The sequence below is a fragment of the Pezoporus flaviventris genome, unplaced genomic scaffold (genome assembly GCF_033815535.1).
Source record: "Pezoporus flaviventris isolate CSIRO_AGI_PZ_B2104156 unplaced genomic scaffold, CSIRO_AGI_Pfla_v1 ptg000035l, whole genome shotgun sequence".
Taxonomy (NCBI): Eukaryota; Metazoa; Chordata; class Aves; order Psittaciformes; family Psittacidae; genus Pezoporus; species Pezoporus flaviventris.
The window spans coordinates 4,928,082-4,949,618 of NW_026892583.1; the positions used below are offsets into that span (position 1 = coordinate 4,928,082).

A 21,537-nucleotide genomic window follows, 5' to 3' on the forward strand; every position below is an offset into this window, starting at 1 on the left:
TCTATTACACATCATCAGCAACAACTCTGAATTCCTCTTCCTGACTTTCGTATTCAAAGGGATCTTTGATAATCAGGATTCCACCAAGGGTAAGAATTAGATATCAGATGCTTAACAGCTGAATGAACAAAAGAAAACTAGGAATGCATTGCTTGGCCAATGTACGGTAACATACACCAGGGAGTTAATTAGCACTTACAAAACTAAAATAAATCTAAGTAATAATATTAAATATGCTAAACTGGAGAGGAAGTGGAATAGGCTTGCCTGTCCCGTGAGTGATTGAAGACCCTGATCTGTCCATGACGGTAGATAAACTTTGAAATCTGGTATGGCTTTAGGGAGATGTGAAATGGAGACCAAGTTTCTTGTCGCTCAAACAGCTCTGGGTGATTGCACACCTATAAGAAAGAGAGCAAGTCAAACGCTGGGAGGAATTAATTTAGTCAGGTGCAGCATTTACATCCCAAATCAATACAACTATTGATCACTATAGTATTGCACCGATATTTTTGTGTATCTACCAGTATTTGAACACAGCATCATATCTTTCCCTCTTCACATAACAGCTGTTGCCTCTTCTTCCTGAGTGAATGATTTCCTCACAACCAATTTGGAACCAGACCAGTTAGCAGATGCATGCACCATTTGGCTAAAGCTCTCCTACCCAAACATCATGCTGCACTGCATCAGAAACACAACTGAACTGTGTTCAAATTTGCTTGCCTATGCCAGAATTTTTTTTATATGGTGTTTTCTAGAAGCCATATTTTATTTCTGTGCTAACAAATGATAATTCCTTTTAAAACAGCCTTACCTTCCTGAACTGCATGACTAGATTCATGAGACTACTAGTGGTGGTCTGTGCTTGCTGAGTAGTGCCCATTGAGGACTGCAAGAGGTCATCAATAGAGATTTTGTTTTTCAGGGCTTGGTATAACAGCTTCTGTCGACTTGTCTGCTGGCAGTACATAAGAATTTCAATCTGAAAAACAGTAAATAAAGATTTAGCCTTTCGTGTCTCTGAAATGGAAGATGAACCACATCAGTACACACAAAGGACAGAGAAGGACAGAGAAATATATCTTAAGGAAAACATATCTTTCCCAAAAAATACATATACAGGTGGCTACATTCACATCTAATTCAGGATCCAACCTGGGAAAGTTTAGGTAATGATGTAGAAGACTGACCTTTAAAAGCATGTGGGCACAACTAAGTAAACAGATTCAGAAGAAGCTCTGAAAATATCAGATCTGCAGTTGATCGGCTTAAAATCTGACCTCAATTCTACTATCCTACTGTTAAAATGCTACCCATTTAGAGCCGTCTTCAACATGTGTCAGGAGCCCATGACAGTGACAGATGCATCACATAATTACAGTGTCTGTGGGAAGCTCTAGTTCTGAAATTAATAAGAACATCACAGCCACGTAGATGTCTCTTAACCACTGGTCCCCATAATCTGGGGACATGTTGACTACAAGATCATCCAGTATTGCTAACACCCACATGAAATTAAGAGACTAACAAGAGGGAAGAGTATGATGTTGCCACTATGCATTTCTTGCTCTGTAAAGACAAGCAAAAAAAAAAACCCCTAAATCCACGCCATACCCTTCACAAAGACAACTGGTGATGTTTATCACCGAATCACTGCTGTATCAATCTCCTTCACCTCAATTAGTGATATTTCTATCAACTTAATCAGGCTTAAAGGTTTCTATTTGTAACCACTAATAAAAGGTTTTCTCTAGGAGAAAAGTTTATTAATTAGGGATTCTTCAGTTACATTCACATCTAATGAGATTGCTGGGATGTGGTGCCAGAAACTGAAGGTCTGTGAAAGGTCTACAATCAAACTTCAGGTATGCAGGCTGCCAAATGAGTTTGCAAAAACCAAATCAGAGAACAGAGCTATGACAATGACGTTGAAATACTCATTCCAGATAAATACTTTTTCTCACCTTATCTGACAGCTCATTTTCCACATCCTTCTTGATTCTTCTCAGCATGAAAGGCTTCAGGATCATGTGCAAGCGGGACAGTTGGTCTGAAACAAAGGGAATGGGGAACAAGGAACAATTACTTCAAAGGAGGAAACTATATGGTGTTCTGCTACAAATTAAGTCCGTTACTCCATACAGCACATGAGTCCTTACACCACTGAGTTGGTATTTCTCTGTTGGTATTTCTTTTTCCAAATGAATGCTGTGCTACACTATTTATGAATCTGAAGATCTGCATCAAGGAATGAAGTTCTAAAGCATTTTTTATGTTCTATATTTCTCTGGGCTGAACAATATGGGCTCAAATTTATCATTGACTATTAGCGCAAAAGAAAGTGTCAGATGAGACATTGTTAATTCACAAAGAGATCACTACATTTTTAAGTCTCACCCACCAAAATTATAGCATCACAAGAACAGGGCATACAGCACTGACAGACAACTGCAGTCTTTACAATAACCTGTAAGAACAAAACCTCTGTGTACTCGAGAACTCTTAAAGCCTTTATTTTGTGACAAGTTCCAACTGTGCTGTGCTCTACTCCAATTACATATCAACTATCTTACTCAGCTAGATTTTTCTATCCCCTAAAATTTGCTGTTAAGATTTCTGCCCCCTCCAATTTTTTTTATTTTCTTCTGGAGCACAAAAGGCGTTTGGTTTGTGTTGCAGATACTTATAATATTTGTTTTCCTCTGTTTGGGAAGGAGGAAGACTGGAGACAGGCAGCAAATCAACATTTTCACTAGAAGTTTTTCTCTTCATTGCACAAGCTACATTACAGTCAGAAACACAAACTTGCGCATAAACTATGGACAACAATCCTTAACATTCCAATCCCATTATGCACCCACTACTTTAGATGATGTTTCTCATACAAAAAATGAGAGATAAAGTTTAACCATTAGTAGTTGAGAAAGGCAACAGATTTTTTTTTTACATAAAAATTACTGCAGTTACACCTTGCACTTACTCTCATCAATGGCGGACTTGTTCTCTGCATGACTCTCTATGTCCTTGGAAAACCACTCATTGAACTCTTCATGGGAATCAAACAGCGTTGGCATGATAAAATGCAGTAGGGCCCACAGCTAAAAGGAGAGGAGAAAACAACAGATCAGCAAAAGTCACCCTACTGTGGGCAAGGTAACCAAGGATCTCAAACTCTTGCAGGTCCTTATGAGCAAAATCACTCTGCAAGAGTACAAGACATGGCAAAATCAAACAAAAACCCAGCTGCATCCTCTTCCTCCTCACCCTCCTGACAAATGCCAGATATATCAACAAGACACCATTAGAAAGCAGTGAGAAACACACCACAGTGATTTCAGCCAACTGAAGGAAAAACCACAAGAATTAGGTTTCATCCTGAAATCTAGGTAATTACTCACCACCAGGTATCTTCAGTTTCATTTTTATCTGGATGTGTGGCACATTTCTGCATTTTCCCTCCCAGAGCTGCTCCCATGTTTGTTTGGCAGTGGTTTGCCACAACCACACAAATACAACAGGTTTCTCAACTGTTCACATATATATTTAGTGTATATTCTTGCTATAAGAGAAGTCCACCCCTGTGAGCTCCTGCATACCTCAGCCATTGTGTTCTGGATTGGTGTCCCAGTCAACAACAATCTGTTTCGACACTGGAACTGTAGTAGGATCTTCCAACGAACACTGATGAATAAAATTAAGAAAGATCATTAAAACTGCTTTTTGTAGAAGGACATGAAACAAAGTATTTTAAGACCAATTGCTTCCAGTGACCTTGCCAAATGATTTTTGGAGGTCACTGGGTAAAACTATCACAGCTACTCCCCAGTTTTTTGAAAGACAATTACAGGAAGAAGTAGCCTTTAACCAATTATAAAGATACATGCATAATTTATTCTATTTTTCTGAGGGTCTTTTTACTCTTTTTCTTAATACAAGTGCTTGGATATTAATAAGATCTTATGATCTGAATAATTAACTTCCAGAAAGAAACAGTTACTATGAATCAGAATGTCATGTATTTGTCAGACTTTACAACTCTGAGTGTATACTGTGGCAGGAATGCTGAGCTATACATTACAGTCATCTTAGAAGGGCAGTTTCCAAAGAATGCTGAAGAAACAGACTTTGGTCAGAGTGAGGCTGCATCTAAAGCAATCTTCAACTTACTGTGTACAGTGGCAACTTGGACAAAGGTTATGGGAAAGCAATTACAGAAGCAAAGACGGACAAATCCATTACTTGAAAATAAACAGAAAACTTTCTGGCATCGAGTCTTATGACAAAGATTGGGCTTTATTGCAGCCAACAGTATTCACAGGGTTCTGACCTTCATTTGTGCCTGGAAGTGCCACTGAAGAAGGAATCAAAATAATGCATTTAATGGAGCCAATATAAGCAATTTATGCTAAAGACTGTGGACTGTTCAGCAAGCAGAATTCTGAGAGTAGCCAGGAAAGAAGGTGAACAGAAAGAAGCATTTCACACTGTTCTGTTTAACTGTCCTGTACTCCATGAAAGCTTCTCCTCTGCAATTACTTTGTAATTACATTTTACATATTTGGAGAAGGAAAATCTAAATGCAAAGAACTACTGGATTAATCCAGCGACAGTGTATTATACAGATACTTAAGTAGGTTAGACAAAGGTTGTCAATTTTAACTTCTGTCAACTTATGGAATCCTGACGTTTTTGCGATATTCCTTCAAGAAGTTGATACAGATGGCAGACTTTATTCCAGTTAATTTATTACCTGGAGCTACTCTTGAGTGCCTGTGCTTCATCCAGTACCATATATTGCCACTTCACTCGCTGGAAATACTTCACATCCTGTACTACTAGCTGATAGCTGGTAATCACCACGTGGAAAGGAGCATCCTGAGTATACAATGTCTTCTATAAACACAAAATAAGAAACAAACATCAACATAAGGTAAATACATTGTAAATAGTTCACTTTTGTGCACTGAAATTTCAGGCTTCTGTTTCATAATCTTTTCCCATTATTACTGCATTTTTTTCACCAGCTGACTTTTTAAATTAACTACAGCACAGTTATTCAACTGGTGGATCTGGACTTCAGCCCATTACTCCCTGAACAATTTCAGATGCTTCTTAATGTGGCAGACAAGACCCAGGCACTGAACCCTACAAAACTCTGTTGTTAAATCAGGAACAATCTGACAGGCCTGCAGGGATGCTTGACTTGGGCATCCTGAGTTAGGTTACTCAAATAGAATGAACAGTCCTTGACACTGAAACTTCCTGCTTTATTTACAGAGCTCTAGTTTCTTCAACTGAACACCATACTACTGCATGGAGCCCTGTACAGTACTGCTCTCCAGCATAAGAGAAACCTTCTACGTTATTATCTTAATGCAAAAGCTACTACGTGGACGAAGAAACAGAACTCTGTATCCACACATTGTTCAACTTGGTGGCGTGTAGCAACAGTTTCTGGTTTACCCTGAACAAATAACAAAGATGGCCAAAGTGCACAGACATGCTGGTATTACCTGACTCCAGAACTTCCTGATCACCTTTCTGTCGTGGGGATTTCCCCAGTAAGGGAGCACCTGAAAGAGTACAAAAGTAGAAAGACATTATTTCCAAATAAAGACATACCTCCTCTAGATTTTCATACTGTGTATTCTACACAATGAGAAGACAGACCTCTTTCTCCAAACAATGAAAAGGGATCTACCTTTATTAATAGAGAGAAAATTGGAAAGCACTTAAAAATACCTAGAAACAAGGCACTCCAGGCAAAGGCATCAAGCAACTTATGCCTAATATAACAACTAGATCAAGGTATGCTGAGAATCTCTAAATGCCCAGTAGCATGTTACACCTTCTAGTCAGGTTTTTCTAAGAATTAAAAATGACACTTTGCTTATGGCAGAAAATGGTCTGCCCTCAACCGCTACAGTTAACCCTTACAGGACTAAGTGAGCTCATTCTCCTGTTTAACATTCCTCACTGTTCTCTTGGGTTTGTATTTCAGAACCGACTCCCAAAATCTGAAATAAAACATCTGGTCTGGACATATTTAATACAACAATTTTTAAAAAGTGAACATTACTGCCAAAGAAATCTGTTAATCTATTTAGAGCTCAACATTTCATGCGTCCTTATTACTCAGAACAGGTTTTTGCAGTGCACAGAAACCAGTTACTGATTAACAATGTTGTGCTGCCATCTTCTGCCTGATGACAGTACTACACTCAACCAAGACAAAGTGAGGAAAGCTCATTTCTGAGGTTGCGAAACCTCTTACACATCTCCATCCTTCAACTGGCGAACTCCAAATTCCAAAGTGTCTTTTGCTGAATGTTCTTCCAGCTGTTCTGAAATGAGGATGCTAGCAAAGAAGCAAACTAATCAAAAAGTGATCTGCCTTTAAGCTTATATATTCTGCCACACACCTGAATAAATTAATTCACCATGATTTACTACAAGCATAACTGACTACACACTTCTGAAGCAGGAACAGAACTGGTTGAAAAAGACTGATCAAAGTTTTAAACATGTGACAATCATAAGTTTAGAAACCTTCTTTTTAAAGCATGTTCTGTTCAATGGCTGAGGTGAACACTACTATGCAATAAATCCAAAGAAGAGCTGTATGACAGAAAAAGGTAAATTTTTAAAGTCAAAAAAGGGAAAATTATCTTTTCACAACCACCATGACTACATTTTTTTTATATTTTTTCTGTGCTTCATTCACAAGGAGGAAAAAGCATAAACAATTGCTCGTCTATTCCATATGAAGAACCGATTCAAGGAAATGAGAAAGTAGGCAGAATGGCCAACTGATCTAATGTTTCCACTCCAACGTTTTTAATCAGGGCCCCTATTATTCTGAACTATGCAAATACATAAAAGGATTATTTTTAGGCAAAGAACTCAGGAGAGCAAAACAGTTTGCTTTTAAGAAAACAGAACTTTCTTGCACATGCTCCTTACCTTAAATTTAGGTACAAATCTGGCAAACTCCTGGTGCCAGTTGTTAAGAGTAGAGGCAGGTGAAATTATTAAAAAAGGTCCCCAGATGTTCTCTCTCTGAAATGCACACATACATTAAATTTAACATAAAATTTAAGGAAAAAATACATCCACAACTTAATTGAGGCAAAGGGATACAGAGACAGTTTGGTAACAGCTTTACAACTACTAAAGGATGGCGGCTGCATAAAAGATGGAAATATATGCAACAGCAAAAATTCCTCCCAGCACAGTAGGTTATATTAGCACATAGTAGAATCAAATAGAGATCTAATGCAGATTTAATGCAGATTTAACTAAGTATATTTTGTAACAGCAAATTTGTTCCCACAACAATCTCTTTTGTGTCCAAGAGTTGCCACCTTCACATTACTAACAATCCCTGGCATTTTAGGAAGGAAAAGAACTTCAGGTGGCACTGGAAAGCTTTGCTCCATTACATCACATGAGAATGCCTCCTGGTGAATAACAAAGTTGATCCATTCGCATATTGGTAGTTAGAAGCCACTTGCATAAGGGAGAGCCAGAAAAAGTAAAAGCCCTGTATAGGCTTCCAAAAATCTCAGGTTGCTGTGCAACAGGGAGACAAGCCTATCTGATACCCCTTTCATACAAATGAGCTCCAGAGCCTCTGGCTCTGTACAGCCTTCCAGTATTCTGGTTGATAGTGCCAGTGAACTGGTATCAAAAGGAACATAAATAAATGCATGTAACTGTTTGGTCACTACTGCAGCTACTTCTGGTCTCAGTATCACTTAGTTGATATCTCCTATTTAAGACAAGTGACTGGATGCCAATCCTTTTTTCATTTAAATAAAGAATGTCTATTTCTGCATGAAGAAGCAAGCTCCTGTTGCTTTTGCTGTTTTGTTTGTCTGCCCTGGAACAGAAGAATCACTATGTTTCCCAAAAAAAACACCCACTGAAATATGGAACCACACTGCCATGAAGCTCAGAATCTGGGCTTCATTTCTACAAGTCTCTCTGATTTGTAAAACTTGGTGAACCATCAAGTGTACAACCTGTTCCCTCATCACACTTTCATATTCAGTGTAAGTGAAAAGATACTGCTCTGTGAATAAATGAAAATTCTTGTTTTTACTTATATATACATTTATATAGAAACATATGCACACCCCCACACCAATTTCAAAGGCTCCACTTTAAAACAAAGGGGTTTACCCCTTTTAAGACATTTAAGATTTATAATGTAGAATGCATTGTCAACTGTGAAAAGCATGCATCTTCCATCAGGAATAAACTATAATCCACCTACCTCAGCCAAATGTGCAAGGAGAGCAATACTTTGTACTGTTTTACCCAGACCCATCTCATCTGCCAGGATTCCATTGATGCCCTGCAAAAGAACCATAAATTAACACCTTCATCTTACCACTTTTAACTTTTACTTGTTTCCTAAATAATCAAGAATAGTAATACGTGGCTTACATTATATTTTCCTTTCTACTAAAGACATTACAGATTGAGTATATGAGATCTGTTTTTAAACCCAGTAAATCTTTTTGACCAAGTTTACTCTAATGGCTAATAACCCTAAAAGCGTAAAACATTTGCAAGATGTACTAACATACCTGCTCATATAGGTTGGCCAGCCAATTCATGCCTTTTAGTTGGTAACCTTTCAGTTTTCCATTGAAAATGGTAGGCTGTGGAATATCTTCTCCTGCTCGGATGGATGGGTTTGCTAAACTGTAGCTCTCTCCAAAGCCAGTACCGGACTTGTTAGCAGCCCGTAAAGCAGCTGCCCGACTCTCCTTTGCATCTTCATCAAATGATCTGGTCTAAACAGCAAGAGGAAAGCATATGTAAGATGATGAACATATGTCAAGAAACTATAGTAAAAGGCTTTACATTTCACATTACAAATAGGATGTCTCCCAGAAACTAAGAGAAAACAAGCCTGTTCCTAAAGCCCAAGTATTTATACTCTGGGTTTCTACCTATTTAGCACAGAAAATGGCAAAGAAATTAAATTCAGATCTGACACCCAGGATTCAACTTGACTTGGCTGCTATGGAAGATCCTGGTTCTGTGGCCTTTACCAATCACTCTGCTTTCTCTTCTACTTCACAGATCCAAAAAATACATACCCGGGCCTGATGAATCTGGTAAGCATCCTCAGCATTCTTCAGAGCCTGGGCCTTGTAATAGTTACTGTCTGAAAACAACATCTCGAAGTTAGAGCTCTGCAGCAACAGTCTCCCAAATTTACACAAATTCCAGTAATTATAATAGTGCTTCTTACACAGAAGGATTTTACATTTGAAATTGTAAATTTGTACAATCATGTGGGGAGTACAGTAAATCATGTGGGGAGTATAGTAAATTTCAGAAGAGTGCACAGGAAGTATTGTAGATGAATCACTTACCATAATCTTCTTGGGTGATGTTGACTACTACTCCTCCACCAATATCAATCTGCCTTTGGGTAGAGCTGTCTTCCAGTTTGCGCAGGATTTCCTCCTGTATTCCGTCATGTCCCATATCTCGTTTACGACTCATAAAGTGGGCATATAATTCAGTTTGTGTGATCAGGAAGTTAAGTTTTCGCTGCTGTCTTTTGGCCTAGGAGAAGAATCACAGCATAGTTAGGGTTGGAAAGGACCTTAAGATCATCTAGTTCCAACCCCCTTGCCATGGGCAGGGATGCCTCACACTAGACCATGTCACCCTAGGCTCTGTCCAAACTGGCCTTGAACACTGCCAGAGACAGAGCATTCACCACTTCTCTGGGTAACTTGCTCCAGTGCCTCACCACCCTCACAGTAAAGAACTTCTCATTGCACATAAAAACAGTGACCACCACCATAAGCATCTATATTAAAATATGAAACTGCTGTAAATTAAAAGCTCTTTTAAATTCAGTAATCATGGCAAACACCACCATAATTTAATAAAAGAAAGTTTAAAAGATGTGTTCACCCTGAAAAATTAAAAGATTGACAAAAATAAAGAGGATTTTAGTGGTCCAAAGTGAAACAACTGAACAGTTAAAAAAATACTGTCATGACAACCTAACTCCAACACTCCGTTATTTACTAGTAAAGAGAATTATGATGGAATAAAAGAAATACATCACTAGGTAATACAGTTCAGATATTACCCTTGTTTTGCATTCAGCAAGACAAGAGAACTGTTCATTCTTAGGTTCTGATTAAAAACCGCTATAGTTAGAAGTTGTCTATTAATCTAGGTCAGCTCCATCTCACTCACTTGTAAAGAATTTACACAGTTTGAAGGCTTTATTTTTTACCATCCCTAGCTAACATTTGATGAATTACATTACAAGTTTTAACATAGCAGAAGAAATATGTGGAATACCACTGAAACAGAACAAATAACAAATTCACTGGCTGAATTTAGGAACTCAAATTGTCCAGTTACTTCTGTGTCTCCTCAACAGATTAATTATCAGCAATCTGTTGGTTTGCTGTACCTCTCTCATCTCCTCATCCAGCTTGCGTTGTTCCAGAGCCTCTTTCTCAGCTCGTTTGCGATGTTCTTTTTCCACCTTTTCATACTTTTTCCAATAGAGAAGCATCTCTTTGGTAAGACGACGTGCTCGTGGTAGAGTTTCCTTACAGTTCTTCTGGGCCTGGATAGCAGCTCGGCGTACCTCCCTCATGCACTGATGGGCAAGCTAGAGAGAAACAACATTTTTGAAACAGTGGTAAAATGGGCAGCTTTTAAAGAAAGCCCATGATAAACACCACCAAATGTAATCAGAACCAAGTCTGATCCTTCAGTAATGCTTCTGAAATGACACAAGAGACAGTGAACTTACAAAAACCTCACAGGATGTTTGAGAAGACAAAAACCTGAAGACAGTTTCAGCATGGTGCGATACTTAAAAGGACTGATCTAGGGGGCAGGTCCTTGGAAAAGGACTCGAGAGAGAGTTCAAGGCCTGCCTGCAACTCTGACTCAGCTATTCTAGACCCTTCTGTGGTTCATTTCTCACTGTTGTAATAAGGCTGCTGCAGTTTTGGTGGAACACAATCCCATTCATGCAAATACACTAAAAAGTAGGGGAGTATCCTTTATTTTTCCTACCATCTCATGAAGAAGCATAATACAATGTAATTTTTCACTCTAGTATAAACCAATCGATGCATTGTCATAATGGTCAAAGTCGCTTGGTTTGCTTGTGACAGGGTTTTTGTTTCCTCCAGTAAAATTTGCACATCACCAATTTTAAAACACGGGTTTCAAATGATCAAACAAAATGAAAACAAAGGGGGAAAAAAGTGGAATTTCAAAGCCTCTAAGTCTGCTGCATCACTCACTTGCTAAAATGCAATTTGTGATACCTACAAATACAATAAAATCACAGGCTGTTTGTCCAGACAACACAAAGAAATCCAACCTCCGCTAGTTAAGGAGAACCGTAAGAGAGAACCTACCTACAGCAAAGTTTCTTTAATATATACATGCAGGTCCTGTTTTCTGCATGTCTTACACAGAAAATGCTCCCTTTTTCCATTTTATATATACATTACAATAAATATTCTGCATCATCTTGTCTCTGATGATTCTTAGCCACACATTTAATTATCTTTTCATTAGCCATATAAATGAATCAGATACTTGAGCGCAACACTTGAAAACTGCACTGAAAGCCATCACCAAGTGTTCTTAAAGTAAAGCTTTCTAAGTAGAAACAATGACACTTCTCAGAGAAGGCTCTGATGAGGAATGAGATGAATTCCTTTTGCAATCACTTAAGCACAAAATCATTCTATTTTTAATCGTATCTCCTATATAACTTTATGTAAATTAACACATTTAATATTCTAAGAGCTCCTTTGGTTTAATCAAGAATGCTTGAACCAGCAAATTCTAGATAGTGGATAGACGGGCAGTTCAAAAGCCAAAGGAGTGGCCCAAAATCATTAATTTATTCTATCAAAAATCAGTAAATTAAAGATGTACAAACCAATCTTATGGAAGCCAAAAAACATCTCATGAAAGAAATTCCTGTTGCTTGTTTCATCTGTTGCTTATGAAACATGCCAAAACAATACATCTAAAAAATGAAAAGCCTTACACTAAATGACATTCAGTGCTTCCTCCTATACTGCCCTGCTAGTATAGCCAGTATTGTAAGAAAGAGAGAAACATACAGAGGTTACAGTTTGCTTACTACATCCAGTACAAGTAACAGTATAAAGCTAAAAAACACTTGCCTTTTTGCTGTTGGTTAGGAAAAGGTTGCGGGCTGAGGCTTTTTGTTTGTATGCCTGTAAAAAAACACAAACCATCTTAAAATTAGTTAAAGGGCAATGGCTTCACAGTGTTTTAAAAGATCACCATGCAGACTACAGCAGATACACATGCCACACCACTATAACTGGGTACAGGCACTGTAAGCATTTTTAATTTGACTGAAACAGCTTTTCACCCTTCTGTATTCCAATTCCTGAAGGAAGCATGTAAAACATCTCCTTTTTCAGGATTGCTCCTTTAATTACTACTATTGCAAAGTAGGGTTCTACTTTTCCACAGTTATCACTGAAGTAATCAAAAATTTCCACCGTCTTCCAAATATGTTTAGGATTAATAGAGATCCTATATGATCAAAATCAGTGTTTTGAAAAAATAAGGTCTATCACACTGCACATATCCTTTGCCTGGCTTCATAAGGGATGATAAAGGGATGATAAAGCCATCACTCATATTCAACTTCCTCAGAGTCTATTAACTGTGAACTCCAAAAAGCAGGTTCGAAGGTCCACTATGATCACATCTCAGAAAACCAGCGACACTGAACCCAGCTTTCTACCTCAAATGTGCCTGAAGCTCCTTCTGTAAATAATACACTTTTCCCTAGATGGTTTCTGAAGTAAGTTTCAAAAAACACATGCGCTACTATGACTGAAACATTCCTTTTTCCTTTCCTGAACTTCATATAAAACACAGACACTGGTTTGCTCTATGTTGCTATCCTGTAGACCAGGAGTCTTAAACATCACTGGAGGTAAGAAATGTGAACTACACTTTGCTTACAGATTATAGAGTATCAGTTTGATCACTGAAGACCACCAGAAAGATCAGCTCTGCTTTTCCAAGTGTCAACTCCCCACTAAGCTGATTTTCTATTTCACTTTCTTGCTATCATCACTGGTCTAGTGCCATCAGCCACGCTCACCTTTGGCAACTCCTTTTTAACAATGCTAAGCCACACTTTCCGCCGACGTGCATTAAGTTGCTCAATACTCAAATGCTTTTTCTTGGACCCAGGCGGTGGTGTATCTTGAGAAAACTTGGCAAAAACTTTGGTCTGGTGATGGTGGCATCGTGGTGACTCCTCTGAAGAGAGTTCTTCATCCCGTCTCCTCTTTTTCTTTACTTTTTTCAACTTGCCTGCATGGCAACAATGATCATAAAATCAAATTTCTGTTCTGGGGATATACTTACTCAGGTATCTTTCCTGAATAAACTATTTTAGTTGATTTATGCATGGAACCAACAAGAAAGCCAAACTTATCCATGTTTCCTAACACTGGTAGCACCAATTTATCGTATTAGATATTTTCTCATTACTTCATAATACAAATATCTTCCTGTTTAATAAATAAAGTGGTGAAATGTAATTTTTCCACCCAGGAAAATATGCTTTAGGAGTTAAAATGTCTGGGACCTGGTGCAGTGCCTGATGCTTTGAGGTTAAACTGTACTTAAAGACACGTAAAGGTCAGACATTTAAAGGTAACAGCATTAGCATTTGGAAGGATATCTCAAACCGAACTTCTCAGCAGCTGATAGGCATCTTATCATGTATTACAGATACCAACTTTCAGAGGAAACTGATACTGGTATCGGATACTAAAAATATTCTTTGTGAATATGCAAAGTCACTGATGCTGCACGATTAGTGCAGGACAAAAAAAAAATACACAGTTAAAGGAACTTGCAGAAAGATAGGAAGGAAGGAAGCCTTAAATAGTCCCATTAAAACACAGCTCAAACTGAAGTACTTGCACTAGAGAGGATTCACCTTACGCTGACAGTTCATAGCCTTCTCTTCCTGCTTCCTTACAGATTTACAGCTGCTGCCAGCTCAATCAAGCAAGGAAACTTGTAGTTCTCGGCAAACATGCAACTGAGAAGCTCCAGCTGAGAGGTTACAGAAGTAATTCTATTTTAACTCTCACTGGACACCCGTCCTGAGTTCCCTCTGATTTCCAGAAAACACTCCCTATCATTTCTTGTTCACTAGAATTACATATTCAGGAATAAATGCAGCAGGTACTGGATGAGTTCTTACATTTTCAAGAAACTATTGTGTTTTCAAACAACTCTGAGTAAATGGACAATGCTACACAATGGTCCTTACGGATTCCAAAGCAACAAATAAAGCTGTAAGGTACTTACTGCATAATTCTTTCACTCTAGATTCAGAGGTCTACACAGAAAATCTAAAGCTGTGAATTCTCAAATCACACTCCTTTTTTTTCTCCCTAGCTTTCTAGGAGCCAGAAGAAAAAGCACAGTATTTTCTAAAGATTTTCTTTGACAGAACTGGGTATCTCCATGCAAAACCCAAAAGTTTTGAACATTTATATTTATTCAAAGGAAATAATGGAGGAAAGAAGTTTGATCACAACAGCCATTTAAAAACACAAGGCAAGTGACTTTACCTTTTAATTTTTTCTCTTCTTTAAACTTCTTTTTCTTGGGCCCTAGCAGGTGGCGCTGCTGCTCATAGTAAGGATCATGTGTAGACAGCAGTCCGGCACTGTAGTACTGATATTGCTGCAACTGAAGTGGATGTAAATGAGCACAGTAATGGAAAACAGAAGTAGCAGATAACAGAGATAGCAGGTAAACAAGTTCAGGTCTTGATCGTAAGTAAGAGATCAGAAAACATGCATTTCTCCATATTCAGCATTATTATCAAGGATCATACAGTGTCCAAAGTGAAACTACTCCCGGAGGTGCCCTCCACGTTCTACATAGGGAGCCAAGCCAACCCAGTTAAGTAAAACTGAAAGAGCAGGCAGTGAATCTTACACTTTCCAAAGATACTGCTCTTCCTCTTCTATACGGGTACTGCCCAGAAAGACAGCACATTACATGAAGTGGTCCAATTATAAACCTTCTATTTATTTTGTCTGCATTCCCAAATTCTATTTTACCATTCCAAAGAATAGGTTTAGATTAAAAATCTTTTATTTCAAAAGATTTCCACAACGACAAATAACTTGAACATTCGGATTGTCAAGTAAAAACATAGTCACCCCATCATTTTTTTCCCCACATTATTAATAAAGTCAGTATATCACAAGCATTATTCAACTAAAACATTAAAGAACTACATACAGGTTACGTATAAACAGGCAAACTAAAAACAGTACAGGTCAGAAAGTAATCATTTAAAACCTAAGCATACCATTAAGTTGATAAAAGAAACTAAGACAATCTGGGTTTAGAACTTAACAAGTAAACAAAGGAAAGAAGCGCACAGAAACAAAGACCTGGATGGGAAAATATTTCTTCGCTCTTCTGGAGGAGTTTCAAAAGAATATGAAATAAGATGACAAATTTTTATTTCAGGCACATCCTCTTAGGAGGACTTCCTCCCTCTGAGACTACTTTCTGGTGCAATTCAAAATAACAATGAAAATTATTTCAGCAAAAGTCCTTACAATTTGAAGAAATAGACAACTAAAATCAAAACAGTCACAGAATTTGGCCTAATATTAAGAAAAAGACAGAAATGTGGCAGACTGTTTTCTTATAGGAAGGGAAAAAAGAGAATATAAGAAGAAAACCCAAAATAAAAAAGGTTAGAAAGAAAAGAACCAAGCAAATCCCCACAGAATGATAGAAAACAGCAAGAAAGACAGTTACTAGGTTTCTTCCAAGAAAGAAACATCACCTTATTACTCATCACCTCAACAATGATCCAATTATATTGCTTTAAGTTTAAATATACAATTTTAGTCTTAAACAGCAGCTACTACCTGTATTAGAATTTCACTTCACTGTATTAGAATTTCACTTCACTTTTCATATATGTTATCCAGATCTTGCATTCTAGCACCCTGTATTTGATCTACTGTCTGGGACACAGCACTGTGGAAGCTACATATAACACAAGTGCCAGTACCAGCTACATAAATTGACAGATTCTCAGCATAAGGCATCAACAGCTTTTCAGTCTATGCAATTAATTAAGTAACACTTGTCTGAAACTGATGGTAGATTGTTCTAGTCTAACAAACAACAGGATGTTTTCCAATCCACAAAATATTATGGGTTTTGATAAAAATGTAAGAGCAGCTAAAATAATGCAGTTAAAAGAGAGAATGAAAATTAAGGAAATTAAAAAAGCCTGGATTTTTACCTCTTTGTCTTTGCTATATTTACTTTGATGCAGTTTCTTATATTTGTGTAATCGCAACATATCGTGAAGTTCCTCCCTTGAAAGGGAAAATTCTTCATCCTCCTCGCCATCCTCATCACTCAGTGAATCTGTGTCACTGGAGTCATCGCTCAAAAGGATACTCTAACAAGAATAAACAAAACTAACTTAATAATCACAAGTTCCTATAGTGAATTGTTTATTTATGTTAAGCACTACTGAGCCTTTACCTAATAAAGGCCTGTGGGTCTGGCCCAACAGCAATACTTAGCATTTACAAAGTGTCCTCCATCTGAAACACCTCAAATGGAAAACAGTTTCCTGAGGTACAGCCCTGTGTAGCTGTGAATCCAAAACACATTTTCTGATCTGTGGGGAGCTTTCTGTTAGTTTGGTGATAGTTGCATGATTCTAGAATCTACTTTGTGGTTTTGGAAAAGCAGCAGCAAGGAAAGTCATGATAGCAGTAGGGGCATTTTGTGACGCACAGCTCCAGGGGCTTTCCTACCCCATTTGTAGCTTGTCCTGCTATTCTACCACTTCCCTCCTGTATTAGTTGCAGCAGGTTTGGCTTTTGTCTGACCTCTTGGCAACCTGCTTTTGCTAAATAAAGAAGGCTACAGTACAGTGAAAAAGCACGGATGGCATAAAGCCACCATTCCACACTCTCCTTCCATCCTCATTTGGACCTTGCACTGAGTTAATCTTAGACAGAAATATTCAGCCAAGTCCCAAGGTCCGTTTAATATATTTCATAATAGATCATTTTAATTTGGACAGTGTACTAATATTACTTCAAGTTTCTGAACGCACACACACTGTGAAATCAAACTACAATGCTGCTGCTCACCCAAATTGAAATGCCTACTCTCCATTTTGCTACACAATGAAAATGAAAGCCTCCGGTCTACAGAGACTGTAATTCTATTTTGCTCTACCCAAAATCTAATATGATATTTATTATCAACTGTCACATACTCTTCTTTCTTTCAATTTCCAAGATAAGAAGCCTCTGTAGAATGTATTTTTTGCTTTGGGAAGCATTTTTTCTTAATGTTAAAAAATACAAAGAACCCAAAAAACCCCAAAATCCCCATTCCTTTCTTCTTAGCAACGGAGACTAACTCCAGTTACCTCCAAACAGAGCAGCAAACAAGCAGCAAATATAGAACAAGACTAGAGAATTCATTTGGAGCCCTCTTTTCAGCAACACAAAATATTACCACATCTCTTTATCAGCTTATGACTTTGTCAGTGTGAGATTTTGCATCAATTAACTTGCATCACGTGGGTTAGGGCAGCTCTTAAAGCACATTAGTCTAGCTTTCTGAGGTCTCAGTAGGACATTTAAAATAAAATCAAATGGACTACTGAGATAAGAACAAACTTGCTGGATTTGAAAAATTAATTTGTGATAATGCACTGACTAGTGCGCAATGTATATTCTTGTTGCTCTTGCTTGCTTATGTGTTTCTACACCATGACCTACATCAAATGACAAAATGGAATTACTTGTCACTGTTTACAGTGTGTTGACTGGAACTCATATGATTTCATAACAGCAGCATTTCTCTCCAGTACTCTTACCTTCAGCCACTTTCTGCTTTTCTTCAGTCTGGAAAAGTTATACAAGCTTCCTTTTTCAGACTTTGGTTCTGTTTAGAGAAAAAATAAAAAGAAAGTTGTTAAGAAGTAATGCTTAATGTTTTTCCAAACTTATCCCAAAGAAAGCAGAGATTCAACCTAGTGCATATGTACCTGACTGCAGCACTCCATTCAAGGAATGCGTGTTCAGCAGGCCAGAATTCCCTGCTCCAGAAGACTCCCCAAGCAAAGAGTTTGAAGGCTCTTCCTTAACTTGCATCATGGGATCCCCAGACTGAGGCAGCAAAGGATTGTCATCCAATCCATCTTCACTTTCATCACTGCAAGAAGATAGGCAATAAGGTGACAATGAAAGAAAAATACTCAAAAGAGATGCCCATGCAACTTTCTTACATGTGGTCATTTTTCTAAAGGTTTGAGAATTGAGGCTGCTTCAGATCTGGTTTTATACATTAGAAATATTGCTAGTAATAATTTTCTGTTAACCCTTCAGCAGTAGTTAATCATCCAACCAGCCTGGCTATGTTACTAACCTGCACCTTCAGTCTTTAACTAGGTACCTACTTTGAGAAACACGAACTCTCCAGTTCCAAAACACTGATGAATTAAATGTAAATTGTCTTGGGACAGAAACGTATCCTGATGACTCACTTTTCATTGCTACAACTTACCTACACATCAATTCTACATCTGACAACAATCTTTGCATTTCAACTATGGCTACAGGCCATGTCCTTAAAAAATTCAACTTTGTGCTAGTCCATACGACATTTTGCAGACAAAAAAATGTTTTGACCACTCAACTATAAAAAAGAGCTTTGAAACATCATGCTAATTTGTACACAAGATGGCAATACACTGCATTATCAGCATGAGCTAAGAGAAGCACAGTTCAAAATCACTGAAGAAGAATTTATAATGAACAAGTCAGTACTAAATCCTTAATATGATGTTGTCTGGAAACAATATCATAAAAATGTTTGCCTTTTCATGGTATTCCCAAGGGAAAATGGAAAAGGTCTTGGTACCTGGATATACTCCTGTTAAAGATGGCAGAGGTCTGTCGTAAAAACTGATCCAGTTGCAGAGCTTTCTCCAGATACTGCAGATAAAGGGGTTTTGCCAGCTCTGAGCAGCTGCCATCCTCTCTGGCACCCAGCTCCGAGGCCATAGAACAAACTTCTCCTCATGCACAGGTGCCTCTGAACACACAGCTGTTAAGAAGAAACAACAATCATCACCACCACCTCCTCAAAAGGGACCAACTTGGGGAGCAGGCAAATCTACTGCATACTACACCAAATGCTAGTACTTCCAGTAAACATGACCAAGGTAGTTCTGGGCAAAAAGCTTAGGCTGCTGTTAACAGGTATATTAAACAAACAGAAAGTCACACTAAACTTTTCACCACACCATTACCATAGTCAAAAACTAGATTATTAATTTTCAGGTTTATGTCTTCATGGATGCTGTCTGACAGGACTGAGCACTACACTGGCCTAGTAGTGTCATAAAAATTCAAAGTACAATGAAGCCAGTCCTCGAACATCCGAAGTAAACTTCTACCGCTATTAAAGATAACGTGTCCCTGCCCATAGCAGGGGGTTGGAACTGGATGATCTTAAGGTCCTTTCCAAACCAAACCACCCTATGATTCTATGTTTCACTCTGAATAGAGGGCAGCAGTGTATCATGGAAGTTGAATGAGAGCAAATAAATTATTATTCTTAGGTTGAATCATATATATAACCTTACTCCACAAAGGAATAATTACTGAAAATACTGGTTTTGCCATTCAGTTCATAGGTGTAGTCTACAAAATACCAACAGGACTTTTCCTTTATTTTAAAGCAATGGTATTCTTAGAGCACTCAAAAGTGTTACCTGCTGACAAACAAGCTACAAATACTTGACCAAAAAACCCCCTCAATTCTAAAATTCAACCGTTATCTTTACTAAATTAAAACCAACATATAATTAGCAATTTATTACATACTTTGATATTTACAAATTTAGAACCCATTCTAGCTTTATGTTTTTTTCAACTAGGAAAAATAGCCTGATTTTTATTTTTCCTTTGTTCTCAGGATTTTAGATTCTTAAAGGGACACATCCCCTCTGCAATATCTGCATAATACATTACTTTAAAAACAAGGCTATCAACTGCCAACTGCAGTTTTATTTTCCTTCAACTACAAAAGATGTCATAACAACTGTTACAGTAATAGCTCTGTCAACTGGAATTTTATTTTCTTCAATCACAAAAGATGCCATAATTGTCATAATAATAGTGAGAAAGTCACAGTTGTTACCATGTAAATGAAAGTGCTGTCAATACCCTAAATATTATAATATTTACTAATAAATAAATGCCTTAAGCTTTTTCTTCTGGTGGAAGAAAAGAGTAAAAGCAGTCAGCTTTTGAAAGACCTGAATTAACTGTTCTTCTGAAGGATTCTTCTGGTTTCTACCAATTCTTCAGAATACTATGAAACCTGAAGCAAATCTCACGTTAATTTCATTTGAAACACTCTATATTTCATCAATTATTAAACTGTTAATGACTAAATTATTTTAAGCTTATGGAAGTGAAAACACAGGTTGAGTATCTGGCCTTCAAATCGTTCACTCTTCACGTATACAGTCTGAAAAACAACATCTGTTTTTTCCAAGTCTTTTATCCTCAAAAATGATAGTTACAAAACCTGTGATAAGTGATTACTGCAGTGAGACTCTTGATTGTGGCTGAACAAGAGCAAATCTTAGTATTCCTTAATAAAACCCAACTTTAACATCTTTATCCATGCAGAATAAACCAATGTGCCAGAAATGGTTAGAGGCACAACAGCACTCATTTAAAAATTGTTTTTAAATTGAAGCTATGTAGGTTCAGCTTTCTATGCACTATATAGATCTTTGTACACTTGATAGTAACGACATGATTGATCTCTGTTAGCAAATACCCACTTCAGCAGAAGTTAACAGGTAGAACAAAGCACCTCAAAGCTTTCCCTATGATAAGGGTATCAAGAATAATGTTTTCCAGGAAACCTTCATCTACATACATGGTATTTCTTAACAGCCATCTGGAAATAAAAACCAACCCCAAACCCACCCTAAACTTTCCTCCAAGAGACAGGGCCATGAAGAAAGTAAAGAGGTTAGAAAATATGAAACATGCATCTCTGATGGAAGAAATCATTCATGAGGAGATAGAAAAGGACACCCAGAAAGTGAAAGTGGCTTTCCTCCAGATCACCAATGAAAATGGTACACATTATAAGTACAGGAATCAACCCCTGGTATCACATCAGTACAATGACCTCTTTCACTACTCCATTTCAAAATGTATCCGTCAACAAGAGCACGTGTTATGTGAACATGGTGTTGTTTTACTTCCCCAGCCAAAATGTCACATGTGACCATTGTTCAATGGTTTTACTCAGAACTACAACGCACCTTTCACCTGTCTGCTCTTTGCAGAAAACCTCCGTCCCAAAACTCAATGTTTACTGGCACTGTCTGTCCTTGAGGCACTG

General features: G+C 37.7%; 1 protein-coding gene across 1 annotated transcript in view; it reads right to left on the bottom strand.

Annotated features, from left to right (window-relative positions):
• The window catches only part of INO80 (INO80 complex ATPase subunit), a 62,659-nt gene that overhangs the window by 34,556 nt on the left and 6,566 nt on the right, over positions 1-21,537 (bottom strand). The window contains exons 2-21 of the mRNA XM_061462297.1: positions 19,027-19,212; positions 18,152-18,318; positions 17,981-18,048; positions 16,376-16,537; positions 14,667-14,787; positions 13,175-13,389; positions 12,213-12,266; positions 10,463-10,666; positions 9,396-9,591; positions 9,117-9,184; positions 8,598-8,807; positions 8,282-8,362; positions 6,967-7,062; positions 5,517-5,576; positions 4,754-4,896; positions 3,600-3,684; positions 2,984-3,101; positions 1,968-2,053; positions 818-985; positions 268-401 (exon numbers count right to left, since the gene is read on the bottom strand). Coding sequence (XP_061318281.1) covers positions 268-401; positions 818-985; positions 1,968-2,053; positions 2,984-3,101; positions 3,600-3,684; positions 4,754-4,896; positions 5,517-5,576; positions 6,967-7,062; positions 8,282-8,362; positions 8,598-8,807; positions 9,117-9,184; positions 9,396-9,591; positions 10,463-10,666; positions 12,213-12,266; positions 13,175-13,389; positions 14,667-14,787; positions 16,376-16,537; positions 17,981-18,048; positions 18,152-18,318; positions 19,027-19,169 — 2,579 coding nt within the window. The 5' untranslated portion in view covers positions 19,170-19,212. The remainder of the gene's footprint in view (positions 1-267; positions 402-817; positions 986-1,967; positions 2,054-2,983; positions 3,102-3,599; positions 3,685-4,753; positions 4,897-5,516; positions 5,577-6,966; positions 7,063-8,281; positions 8,363-8,597; positions 8,808-9,116; positions 9,185-9,395; positions 9,592-10,462; positions 10,667-12,212; positions 12,267-13,174; positions 13,390-14,666; positions 14,788-16,375; positions 16,538-17,980; positions 18,049-18,151; positions 18,319-19,026; positions 19,213-21,537) is intronic.